This window comes from Ammospiza caudacuta, chromosome Z, assembly GCF_027887145.1.
Source record: "Ammospiza caudacuta isolate bAmmCau1 chromosome Z, bAmmCau1.pri, whole genome shotgun sequence".
In the NCBI taxonomy this organism is placed as follows: domain Eukaryota; kingdom Metazoa; phylum Chordata; class Aves; order Passeriformes; family Passerellidae; genus Ammospiza; species Ammospiza caudacuta.
In genome coordinates, this window is record NC_080632.1 from 70,133,052 (window position 1) to 70,145,682 (window position 12,631).

The 12,631-nt window shown below is 38.2% G+C and overlaps 1 protein-coding gene across 1 annotated transcript in view; it reads right to left on the reverse strand.

Moving 5' to 3' along the window:
• Nucleotides 1–5,475: 5,475 nt before the first annotated feature.
• Nucleotides 5,476–12,631, reverse strand: part of RORB (RAR related orphan receptor B) — a 40,831-nt gene continuing 33,675 nt past the window's right edge. Inside the window, exons 7-10 of the mRNA XM_058823761.1 lie at nucleotides 11,461–11,568; nucleotides 10,251–10,361; nucleotides 6,120–6,232; nucleotides 5,476–5,631 (exon numbers count right to left, since the gene is read on the reverse strand). Coding sequence (XP_058679744.1) covers nucleotides 5,476–5,631; nucleotides 6,120–6,232; nucleotides 10,251–10,361; nucleotides 11,461–11,568 — 488 coding nt within the window. The remainder of the gene's footprint in view (nucleotides 5,632–6,119; nucleotides 6,233–10,250; nucleotides 10,362–11,460; nucleotides 11,569–12,631) is intronic.

The window sequence follows — 12,631 nt, forward strand, 5'->3', positions numbered from 1 at the left end:
AGCGCTCTTATCATTGCTGACATATTTATTCCATGTCTTAACCTTTCCTCTTACACACCTGCAGCAAGTCTGAATATGAGCTCACATTAACGGCACATAAACTGAGTACTTTGCAACTTTGTCAGTTGTCTAAATTCAGTAATCCATACAAAGCTTGCTTACACTTTGTTCCGAAAAGGACCTTAACATCAGGAGCTGATGGGTCAGTAGACTCTGCTGACTGTGAAACAACAGGCAAAGTCTGACAGATCCAGCTGAGGAAATGCTGACAGTGAATTCAGTTTGTACCAATGTTACTTCTAATCATTGGCTTGAAAGCCTTGTCTGGGTCACGTTCACTTGAGCAGCTCAACCCACGTCCTTCAAAGCCTCTAACATTCTCTTCCGTATGATCACTGTTATATTTAAAGTTATTTTCAGTAATGAAACATCCCTGAGTGGCATAGAGTGCAACGTTTGCATCGAGCAGTGATTGTCATTTACGAAGCATGAAACTTAAAAAGTAAAGACAAGGACAGGGCCTCCAGCACACTGTTCCTAATGGAGATGAGATTTAGTTTCTAGAGTGGAGGCAGAAGGTGCTGGGACAGGCTGGTAGGTGTAAATACATTAGTATTTTATTGGCCAGGGAAAAGCAAGCTGCTCTGTCTCAGGGTTCCATTTCACACATCCTTAGACACAATGGATTGGACAAAAAAAGAAAATTGTGTTTCAGTTTGATCTTATGAGCTATATTCCTGGGATGTCCAAAAGACAATGACTGAAAATAGGAACGACTTTCAGGCTGGACCTTAGCTCTTCTGGAAACAGCACAATCAGTGCAGAGTCAGAAGGGAGGAGGAGGATTGGGGGAGCCTTTCAAATGACATTTGAAACACAGCTTCAGAGGGGTCAAAAAGTCAACAGGGAAAGAGGCTATCAGCTGCACATCTCTAGCTAAACTGCCTTACCAGTTTGTGGGACTGCTGCAGTCTTAGAGAAGCTTGTATAGCCCAGTAGAGGGAGGCCAGGAGGCTATCACAGAGGAGCACTTTGCATCCTCTTTGTGTAGAAGTTGTTACATCAGAAACCCTGCAAACTGTTCCAAAGGGAAACACACCCCTACACCAGCTGCCACGGTGAAACTGAACAAAGAAAATCACGTAACAAAGCTCATCTTCATGGGCAGCTCTGGCAGCTGCTCCACCTCAGCACCATAACCTGGCACTGGTGCCCAAGGTGCAACAGGACCATACACGCCCTGTGAAACTGAGCTGAAATAACAACAGGGAGCTTCAAGTCAAAGCATTTAGGAGAGCAACATCTGCCTTCTGCTCAGTAGAGCTCAAGTGGGACCTCTCCATGCCAAGGGCCCCAGTCTTGCTATCAGTTGAGCACCTTCTTTGCTGAAATGCCTCAATTTTTGTTGACTTTAGTTAGAGCTAAGGGTCTGAAAACTCGCGGAATCAATTCATTCATGCTGTTCATTCACAAGCCAATCAAAAACTGTACTTTGCTTTCAGAAACAGGTTTTCTCAACTGAGGTGCCTTCTAATACCGTGTTTCTTTTCTAGCAAGTTCCATTAGAAGGAAATATGAATCTTACAACTAATTGTTGTAGGCAAGAGAGATACTTACAGCAAAATGAATTCTTTGTGGTAGTATAATGAACACTGTACATCTGCTTCCTCAATGCCAAAGGTACTTTAGAATAATATGACTGCATTACTGGAGAGCAATGCTAGTAGTAGGAGATTCAATACATGTTTTATGATTTCAAATAACCTTTTGTTACAGGTCCCAGGTTAATCAATCATTAAAAAACGTGTCTCATTTGAAAAGTTTGTCACTAAAAAAATCAACAAACGTATCTAGTTATTATAGAAAGAAGATGTGATGAATTTTAGTTTTAGACACTTATTTGAAAAGTTTCAGGTTTTACTGTAGACTACTGAAAGCCAAAAAAAACTAAAATGAAGAACTAATATTGTGAATTATTAAGTTATTTACTAAAATTCATGCTATTTTGTCCTTAAAAGTCTATGGACAACTTGAATATGTGAAGCCCAATATCAAGAATTTGAAATTTTGAGTGTAAGTGACTGTGTCAGCAAAACCAACCACAAAAATCCAGCCTGTGGCATGTGATCATTATGTGTTGTTCCACACTCAGTCAAAGAAGGGCAAAAGAGGTACTATACCTATGTGGCCAAGCCCAAGTGACAGAAAATTAAATAAAACCTAATTGCAGTTACCACAGCACAGTTCCATAAATAAATAGTGTTTGAAAATGAATTCTCATTTTCCAAGTAAACCACAACACTATTTGCTCAAATCCTGTACTAATAGTAACAAAAATTTGTTTGGCAATAATTGAAAATCTCAGTAGATGTTATTGCCTATCAATGACAATGAAGATCTTGTATGGCAGAGTATTAGAAGTTTTAGGACAAAAGCCAAGAATTCACTTTTATTTCTAAACTGGATATTTCTACCTTTGTGGTCTTTCGCAAGTTACGTAACCTTTTTTCTTTCATTTCCACATCTTTAAAATGTGATCTTAATCATTACTGATTGGAAAGGTCATGACATTGTAGTGATATAAGAATAGTGTTTTAAAGATTAAAGGCCCTGCAGATAATGATTAGTGTCATTTTCGCTGGTGACCTCCATTTAGTTATATTGCCTGAGTAGTAATTCAAAAATCCCAAGGAGCAATTAGCTTATTAGAGAAGAAAACAACATCTTCAAGATGTAACACACAATTGTGAAGGACTATTTATAAACATGACAAACCTCTTTATTAAGCAGCACTACGAACAGTAGTATTTATCGCTTATTCTATATTTCTATGGGTTGGCTAAATAGATACTTTTGATATACTGTAAATGAATTTATAAAATATTTCAAACAGTATGTGTGTGTTCTTGTGGTGGGAAATCAAGAAAAACATGAATCCCCTGCAATTAAAACTGAGCACTTCTAGAGTTCAGTATGACTCCATGTTTCTCCCAATAAATCTACACAAATAACATGTAGACATTAAGTTTTCATATACACATACTTGAAATTTGGGATCCTTTTCTTGGATTTGCCCTATAAAAAGGGCTGCAAACAGGTAAATCACCTTGTAAAGGAATGTCAGTCTTAGAGCGGTATAAAGAAGCATCAAGAGAAATGCTTTATTATTTTAATCTAAGACATTTCAAGGTACTCACTAGAGAAATGTGTTTTGAATTTGGAGTAAAAAAGGTAACTTTAGTAACTGCTGTTCTACATAGCGTTAAGAAATTTTGAAGAGTATGTCATATTTGCAACAAAGTTCTCACAACTAAATTTGCTGGACAGATTTTTTTTTTTCTAAGTTGTAATGGACCTGCACAGAAACACTTATTAGCTGAGAGTTTGTAACTACTCTTGTACCTGTTCTGGCACTGTTAAAACAGAACAAATAAATTGTGATATTCTCAAGACTTGATTCTGCCACAAAATACATATGCAAACTTGCAATGGAAGGCAAGGGAGAGCTCTCAAAGTACTTGAAATAGGCTGTGAATTATCTGCTCATGCAGAAGAGAGAAGCCTGAGACCAGAGCTGCCTGAGGCATTATCACTACAACAGACCCGATTTTCTTCACCCACCTCAGGGGCCACCTGTGTCCCTGTGGGCTCCCTGTGACACTGCCCCTCCATGAGCCTGGCAAACAGGCAGGTCCTGGGTGCTTCCCCTTGCCTTGCACTGGCTTCTGCATGGTTTGGAATAAAGGACATCTGCTTGTGATCCTGCCTTCCCTTCCTTTCCTCTCTACTGCCTGCTGCTTCTTATTTCTGCTCTATGCCTTTTGCTGGTATCCCAGAGGAGACTGCTCTGAAAAAGTTCACAATGGGTAAAAGTGGTGGTAAAGAGAGATGTAGCAGAAACCGAATCCCTCTTTCAAAGCTAAACCATCTGTGTTTTGTCCTACTGGCAGAATGCAGATACATTAATAATGACTCCTGATTAAACTTAATTAATCCACAAGATTAATTCCATGGCTGCCTTCCACTCCCCTCTGTGTTTGCCTTTGGTTTTGCAAGCAAATGCATGTACAGTCAGTTCAGAGACAGACAATAAGAAAGCTCCAGCCCTTTGCTCCACTCCTGAAATGCATTTAAAATAAATCCTATATATGCATATATATATACAGTTATATACATACAGATATATACATACATATATGCACGTGTTTAAAACATACACAGATGTATGAGTGTAATGGAAACCATCAGTCCCATCTAGATGATGACTGTCAGAAACAGTGACAATTACACTGTTGTTTGTAGTAACGATGGACTTCACTCACTTTTGACTTTCTTCCTTCTTCCCTCCTTTCCTTCAGAGATACATTTTAGGCTTTCCATGGTTTTCACTGAGCTTACTACCTATCTTTCTAATGAGTTCAGCAAAAAAAACAAACCAAGACTTGAAACTACATTTCAAACCAGTATATATAAAACAAAATCCTGTGTGAAATCACAAAACTGTACATATGGGATTGTCTAAATTTTTACTCCATGTTTCAGATACTTTACTGAGATCAGGTCCTACTACGTTCACTTTTATATATGTTATATTCTTGTAACAGTGAGAAAATGAAAAAAACCCCAATCCTATTCCTCCTTTCAGTAAACCCATCCAGACAAGGCTTTTGCACCATTGATACATTCCTGATGTTTGATTTACACACAGCACGCATGCACTACATTACGCACATCTCAGAAGTAATCCTGTCATTACAGATTGGCAGCTGACAATTTAACTCTGGCAAAGCAAATCTTGATTGCCCAAAGTAAATCTAATACATTACTTGGAGAATGGGAAATACATTGAGCATCCTTTAAATGTAGGCATGTGATTTTAAGTTACAGTATGTATGCATATAATGCATACACACGTATGTACATACATACACATATATATGTATATATATGTGAGTGTGTGTGTCTTCCATATATGCACATAACTTCCAAGACAGCTACAGATTTCCACATGCATTAAACTATCTAAAAACATAGAACTAGGCAGTCTAATAAGTGGAATTTTCTTAAATTATATTTCAACAATAAACAGCAAGAGTAATACTGCAAAGTACTGCTCTATTATCATGTATATCTACAATAAAATTCTAGGAACAGTTGTCTCCCAAAACATCCCCCAATAAAAGTAAATTAAAAAAAAAGGTAACACCCAGTGTCCTACATTTGTATATTCATTGTCAGTTCAAAAATGAAAAAAAAAAACCAACACGAAAAGTAAACAAAAGAGAAAAAAGACATCCCCACTCAGAGTTGCATATTTACATTCTTCAAACTGTAGCGGTGAAAAATAATTCTATTAAGTGCAGGACATTCCTAGTGTTGCAGTAGTGACATTTTTAATAATTTCTTCATGAAAACATTTCTCTTTGTCTTACTAGTGATGCATTCCATGACTACGTGAAAATTCTATTATCCCCTTCACTTGCAGCCAGTGGTTGAGTCTGGATTGAAAAGCTCCTTGTATAATGGAGGAAACAGTGTGTTCACTATGTCTGGATGAGATTGCTTAAATACCTGCAGTTTCTCTCCGTGCAAGTTGCAAAGTGCAGTAATTGTTGGTATCTTGGCTATTAACTGTAAGACATTGAAGCAAAAAAAAAAAAAAAAAAAAAAAAGAAAAGGAAGAAGGTGGAAGCATATTTTGTATGAATTACACTTTCCAAAATGAACTATGTTAGCTTCTTGCTGAGTAACTGAAAGCGATACTTTAAGCTCCATCAAAACCCGCACACAGGACTAGACATTGTTCTTACTGTGAGAGCCTAGAAACAGCTGCCCCCAAAGTTTTAGCCAAGGGCCAAAAATGCATCTGACAAGGAATAGCCTCAATGAGCACATTTTTAAGGCAGTCACATTCTTTATAGGGTATGAATTAAAATTATTGGTGTATTGAACAAAAAATGGAGTAAGAGGCAACAGGGGCAAGAGTCAGACAAGCCTCTACACATGGCAAGATCACAGTGCATTTCTTTTAGCTTACATTAATGTGGCAATACACACAGAACTGGCTGCAGAAAGAGTCATGCTTGAGGACTGCTTGGTGTTCTGTTTAAAGAACTTACCTTTGTCAATGTCTCCTCATCGAGGTGGTTCTTCTGAATAACATGTTGAAGTGCAAAGTAAATCTTTTCCTGAAGCTTCTGGACCTTCCTTGGCTCTATTAACCAGGCTCGATCTGAGAAAAAGGAAAATAAAAGTTAAAGAATGCACACTTGTGGGGCATGCTCATGGTGCATACAGGGTACTGTGCTGGCAAGTACCCACAGGAATCATAAATCTCACAGGGAAGGACTGCATCATGGTTTCAGAGGCAAAGTGTCTTAACCCATTAAAGGATCACCTGAGCACTTAATTAACACATAAAAAACATACAGGAACACAGTGTTGGCTCTGCATCTATTTGTTTAAGACAGGATGCTAGGCATCAAGATGGGAATAGAAATGAAACATGGCTCAACATTTTATTATTCTCTGTTGGTACAATCAGTGTTCTAATTTCATACTGGCTAGGTGATAAACATGTCACATTATTTCAGTGTTTTAATACATAAATAATAAACTTGCTGATCAAAACAATTCTTTGAAAGTAAGATTATTATTATTATTAACATTATTATATCTCATTATTTACTAGGCTAATATTTTGAGAAAAATATATTCTAAATAAAAATAAAAGGCTTTCTTCATGACAATTTTTTCAATAATTCAAAAGAATTGCAAAATGCAAGTTTCTCATTTTTTAAAAATGTTCTCTTAAACAACACAAAATGCAAGATAATCTGGAAGAATAACAGCTACACAGTTGTTTTAAAACCTATATGGCTGCTACTGGACTCAAATCCCACTTGCAGGAGGTTGTCCTTACAGTCTGTATTTTCACAAGTCATAGGTTCTGGAGAAAGCACAAAGAGAGGAAAGTAGCAGACCCCAAGACAACCCAAACCCATTAATGCAGTGTGCTTGGTGTACCACTGAACCTTCTGTTTTCCCACACTGCAAACTATTTTTTTCTCCCTCAATCCAGACCAATTCATGGGTATAGATTTTAGCTTTCATAGGGGAAATAGGAAAACTTCTTTTACCACAGGCATGAATCTTCATGTACAAATTGAACAATTCAGGAAAAACCCCTTTCACTTTTCTTTCATCCATTCCCCATCATTAAAATAAGTCACAAAAATGAATTAATTTAACCACTTCAATGAACACACATGCCACACAGGCTGGAACCGAGTGACATTTTATCACAGGAATAGCACAACTCTGCCATTTGTCTGACTGTCTCTGGGGAGAGGTGCATGAAAAGAGTTGGTTGCCAAGTACTTCGAAAAGGGGAAAAAACCAAACCTCGGCTACTTAAGAGATGATCAGGAAAAGAAAACAGTATTTTGTAAATGTTAGAGAACTGTGTTCCCGGAAGGTAAGCCAAGGGATCCTGTGCCATCAGTGGCCATGGAAATAGAATTAGCTGAGAACACATGCACTTTCTACACAATAAGCTAAGTTTAGACTTCAGAGGTTAGGTGCTAAACTTTATGCTACTGCAAAACCTGGTCTTTAAATAGTGTTAAATTAATGCCTATTGTGGCAGACTGGAGCTAGAAACATACAGACCAGTCCCTAAAGGTCTACCTTTCTTCACAAGAATAAGGTTAAAAATAGACTGAGGTGGTTAAAGGACAGGTTCATCACTCACCTGTCATGAAGCATGCTGTATTTTACACAAGAGTTCTTAAACTCATTACAAGAGCCAGGTAAAAATTTTTAACAGATGCTAACTTTGTCTCCCAAAATGTGGTTTCTACCACCTGAACACCATCTGTAAATTTGGCTGGAATTTCAGAGGTAAGTCTAGCTATATTCACAGAAGTGCAAGAAAAAGTCAATAGATCAGTGACCACCTTTAAAGGACACAAGAAGCAGTGATTCAATAGTGTACTTTTCCTCTTGGGTTTTGAACTTCTCCATCTTCAAAAAGTATGCTGTCCACTAGGCTAGAGAACAGTGTAGGAAAGAAGATGAGAGACAGCTCAGAAACAGACAAGATCTGCTTTTGCCAAAAGGAAGGTGGGAAGAAGGAAAACGCCAAGTCAAAGTCTCAGGAGACGGACTGGCACAAGGGAGCAGCCATGTTCCTGTCTTACCACGTGCCTCTTTTGTATGTTTGAAGGTGGAGATGCCTCTGCAGCCTTTACTGGATTTGTACAACATTTCAGCTTTTGAAATCACAAGTCAATCTAGAGAATCACCTTCAAGCAGTGTGGTCATGCTCATCATGAAATGGAAAATCTGGATTTCTGCTCTGAATTAGGTGGATGAGACACCGGCCTTTGCAACCTTTGCAAGACTACTGATGGATGTTACTCATGGACGCCCTTCTCAGGTGCCCTTACTCCCAGTGGACTGCTCTGGTTTCTGTAAGGGGCCTAAACACTGAGATGAAGGCTGCAAGAATCACCTTTCAGGTGGCGACTTCTGCAGAAAAGAAACCTGAATAAGAGTACTTCCTATATGGAATCTTTGTACGTTTGTATTAGTCGATGAAAGGACTGGTGCAGGGACTTCTGTGAAGCAGTGCTTTATTTTTAAATTTTTTAATTTGTTCCCATGATGAAACTCTTTATTGTGAAGGAACCGGACCTTCAAGTGTGGAAGGAAATATTTCTTTCTCTATTGTTTACTATTATTGTTTTTGTAAGAAAATAAATGGCATGTTTCAGTATCCGTTAATTCTGGACTATTTTCACTGTCTTCCCACCTCAAATGTAGCAGCCTAGCTGAAAGGGGAGTTTTTTAGGCAATCGAGGTTCACAGGTTTTTTATGGAAGGAAGATTGCTTTCACCCATGCACTTGTTCCTGCAGCCCATAATTTCCTTCTTGTTGTGTCTTAGGACTAGTTACACATGCTCACACACTACAGTCTGCATGCACCGAACACTTTTGGTCCTTTTAATTTTTTTTTTTTTTTTTTGGCTAAAACAATGGGAGACGTTGCATGTATTCTCTGGCTTGCAAACTAAAGGGATGTATGCAGAACTGCAGAAATTAATCAGAATTTTGATCCCAGCAGCTAGCACCCTCTGCCACCCACCCATCTTTGATCTTTTCAGACAGAGAGGAAGGTTGGGCAGAGACCCATTGGGACATTGCTGATCCAAAGTCAGGACATCTGGGGGGTGGTGCAGAGGCAGCTCTCATGCCTGCACACAGCTGGGACACCTTTGAGGTGGCAATCATCAATGTTTGGAGGGTTGTAGGTGCAATATTTTGGTGTAACCCCATGAAGAGTCACTGGTTCAACTACTTCACTTCTGAGCAGACAGTGTCAAGAACTGCTCCAAGTGAAAGGAAAAGGAGTATAGTCCTTTCAGTAGGTGTTGTTAACGATGAGAATGAATGTGTTGACACCATCTGTGATAGTCTAATTCTGACTAACATAACCCCAAACACAGATGTGCAAAAGCGCAAGGTGACGTAGAAGAAGTCTTCAGCAAAAAATGTTTGAAATATCATGGTGTGGTTTTTTTTGTAAGGCATTTTAAGAGGTTAGCCTTAGATGAAAATGTGTATCTATATTGCCTGAGGCATATTTAAAAATCCCACACTAGACTGTGAGCTTGTATACTAGATCCACCTTCTGAGCCAACTTAAATCACAAAACAGACTTCCTCTGTGTTCAGCCAGCCGTCACTCCCTTAAATCCATGCTTGCCTATGTAGAGTTATGATACATGAATACATGAAAAAAAGCATGTTGCACTTCTAATCACTACCTCTCACCTGAGACTAAGTTCAGACAGGAGTGATCACCAATTTTTGCATTCTCATTCCCAAGAAAAAAGCCCATCATAGTTATGGACTATATAACCTACTCAGGGTGGTGATTTTTTGCTCCCTGAAAAAGCTAAGAGAAATATGCACCTCATGAGTAACATGCTTCTTTTCACATGGCCTGGAGGAAGGCCAGCCTGCATTTCTTGTCTGCACAATCCTGCTCCATGTTTGTTACACTTAGGATCTACCTCAAGTGTATGTAATTCCTGATGGTATATTTGGGTAATTCAGGCATTCTTCCACTGCTTTATATGTTACTTAACATTATTTGATGCAGCTTAAACAGCTATTTAAGTATGTAGAAATAGAGGTGGATAAAGAGCAAAAAAAAAAAATCAGTGTTTGGAATGAAAAATTACCTGGTGATATCAGAACAGCAGATGAAAACAAGGCAATCTCCTCCTCAGTCAGCTGTAAGGAACATAAATTCTTTGCAAAGTCAAATGCTTCATTTACCAGATCATCAGAACCTGCAGACCAAAGAGAACAAAACCAATGCTAGAAATCAGTTCTTTAACCTGCAGGGATTGTTTTGTTTTCAGAAAAAGTTGTTCCTTAATTTCTGTACTGCTAAAGCAAGTGCTTTTTATTAACTACTGAAATTCCACCGAACCTGAAAATGGCACTAAAATGTACATTGAAGCAAAAAAAAATACCAAGAATTAGGATCAAGTACAAAAATTGCACAGACATCTTAGAAGTGAGTACTCTTTTTCCTTGCTCTGAGGAAAGAATTGGTATGTCTAAACAGTTATTAAACCTAAAGAGGAGGAAAGACCAGCCCTAAATAACATTCATAGATAATTTCACTAATTAACAGTACAAATGTTTATGAAAATTTGCAAAAGCATCATAAAGATAAAAATAAATCAACCAATAAACATTCATAAATGTTTTAAACTTGTAAAGTAGTATGTTTATGATACACACTAAAAAAAATATATATATGATAAATATAGATATTTTAAGGCAGTATTTCTCTTTGAATTTGGTCCTGTATCAACTTCTGATAGTATCAGTCTGATGGATGCACAAAACACAAACATTTCACTATTAACATTTCAGGTAGCACTAAATATCATGTTGAGAAACCAAGTAATTCTTTCAGTACATGAATCTAAATGAGCTTACTTACAAGTTTTAGGCAAAACAGTATTTTCAGCAAGTTGTACCAGTTCATTATTTTAGTCTCCTCATTGCTGGGGCTAAAATTGCCTTCTGTGGGACACAATTATTGGAAGGGATTCGATACATCAAACATAACTGAACAGAGAAGATAAAGAGGTGGCTCCTGCCATAAACTCATGACTCATCAAAACTTCAGAAGGCAAAAAAAAAACCCACCAAAACCCCTTGCTGTGCTCTTTTATTAGAGAAAAAACACCTATCATTTCTAGCAGCTAATGGAGTCATCCTTTTTTTTCTTTTTCTGTTCCAACCTAGGCATTTGGAGACTTGAGGATTCAACATTTGCTGGAGACTTCCACTGTGGATCACAATTCTCATAAAGACAAATTTTCTTGCTATGTGGCTCATTGCAATTTGTTGGAAAAAAGAAGAGCAACATACCCAAAGCTTTAAACATTTGCATCCCTCCATACTTTCCTTCAAACAGAACAGTATTGTTAAGTGGGTTGAAGGCACGGCACATTCTCACCAAAACCACTTCCAAGCAGCCTAGCAGACAGAAAAAAGAGCAAAGGTACCAGGTATTATTGCCTATCAGAGCACAGGAAATCTCAAGAAGATATTTACAAAGTCATCAGTCATTAAAAACACCAGAAGACACAGACAATCTTTGAAGACATCTAGATTATACATCTATGAAGGTGACAAAAAGTATTTCTGTTTGCTCTGAGTATAGAAAGGGGTCATTTCTGGTCTGGTCTAACCACCTTTTCTATAGGTTGACTTTTTCACCTTTTGCAGAAAATTAGCAGCCTGGACTGAATCTGAATTTAGATCTTGGGCAAATAATTTCAGTTTGAAATACTTTATCCTGAAAATTAGAAACACTTCTTTTTTCACTCCTAATTTCCAACTGCAAAAATATGCATTTGGAAAAGTGGGAGGAAGAATTTTAACATCCCTTAACTAAATTCAGATTTCCTGTAAGATGAACTCTGTATCTGAGGATTCTTCTGGAGACATGCTTTTGAGAGAAAAGTCCTCATTTTCTAACTCCTGGTCAGTACTAACAGTAGAAGAGAAAATAAAACCTCATATATTTTTATATGCTATAGCTTAGCAATGTTTTCCAACAGCAGAGGGAGATAAAACTTTTCCTGTGTAGTTAGCTTTGCCAGTCAAATGAAATTTCCTGGGGGCACAGTGGTATCTGCAGAATTTCAAAATTACTACAAGATTTTAAAAAAATAGTTTTTATGCTATAACTCCCTTTTTCTAGGAGGCTGCCTGTGTGCTCCCTGTGTCTCTGTACTGCTTCCCTTTGCAGCTGTGCCCATCATCAGAGCCCAGTCCCTCACCAAGACACAGTCACGGCGCTCGCAATGCCAAGCTTGTGGGTTTGATTGCCCTGTGGGCCACTTGAGAGCTGGGCTCCATGTTCCTTGTTGGGTCCCTTCCCCCTCAGAATAGTCTGTGAGTCTGGTTTTGCCACTGAGGTTAGCTCAGTTGGTTGGAGTCTGGCATTAGTAACACCGGGGTTGTGGGTTTGATCTCTGTTCGGGCTATTCACAGAAAATCTGGCCTCAGTGATCCCTTACAACTCAGAATAGTC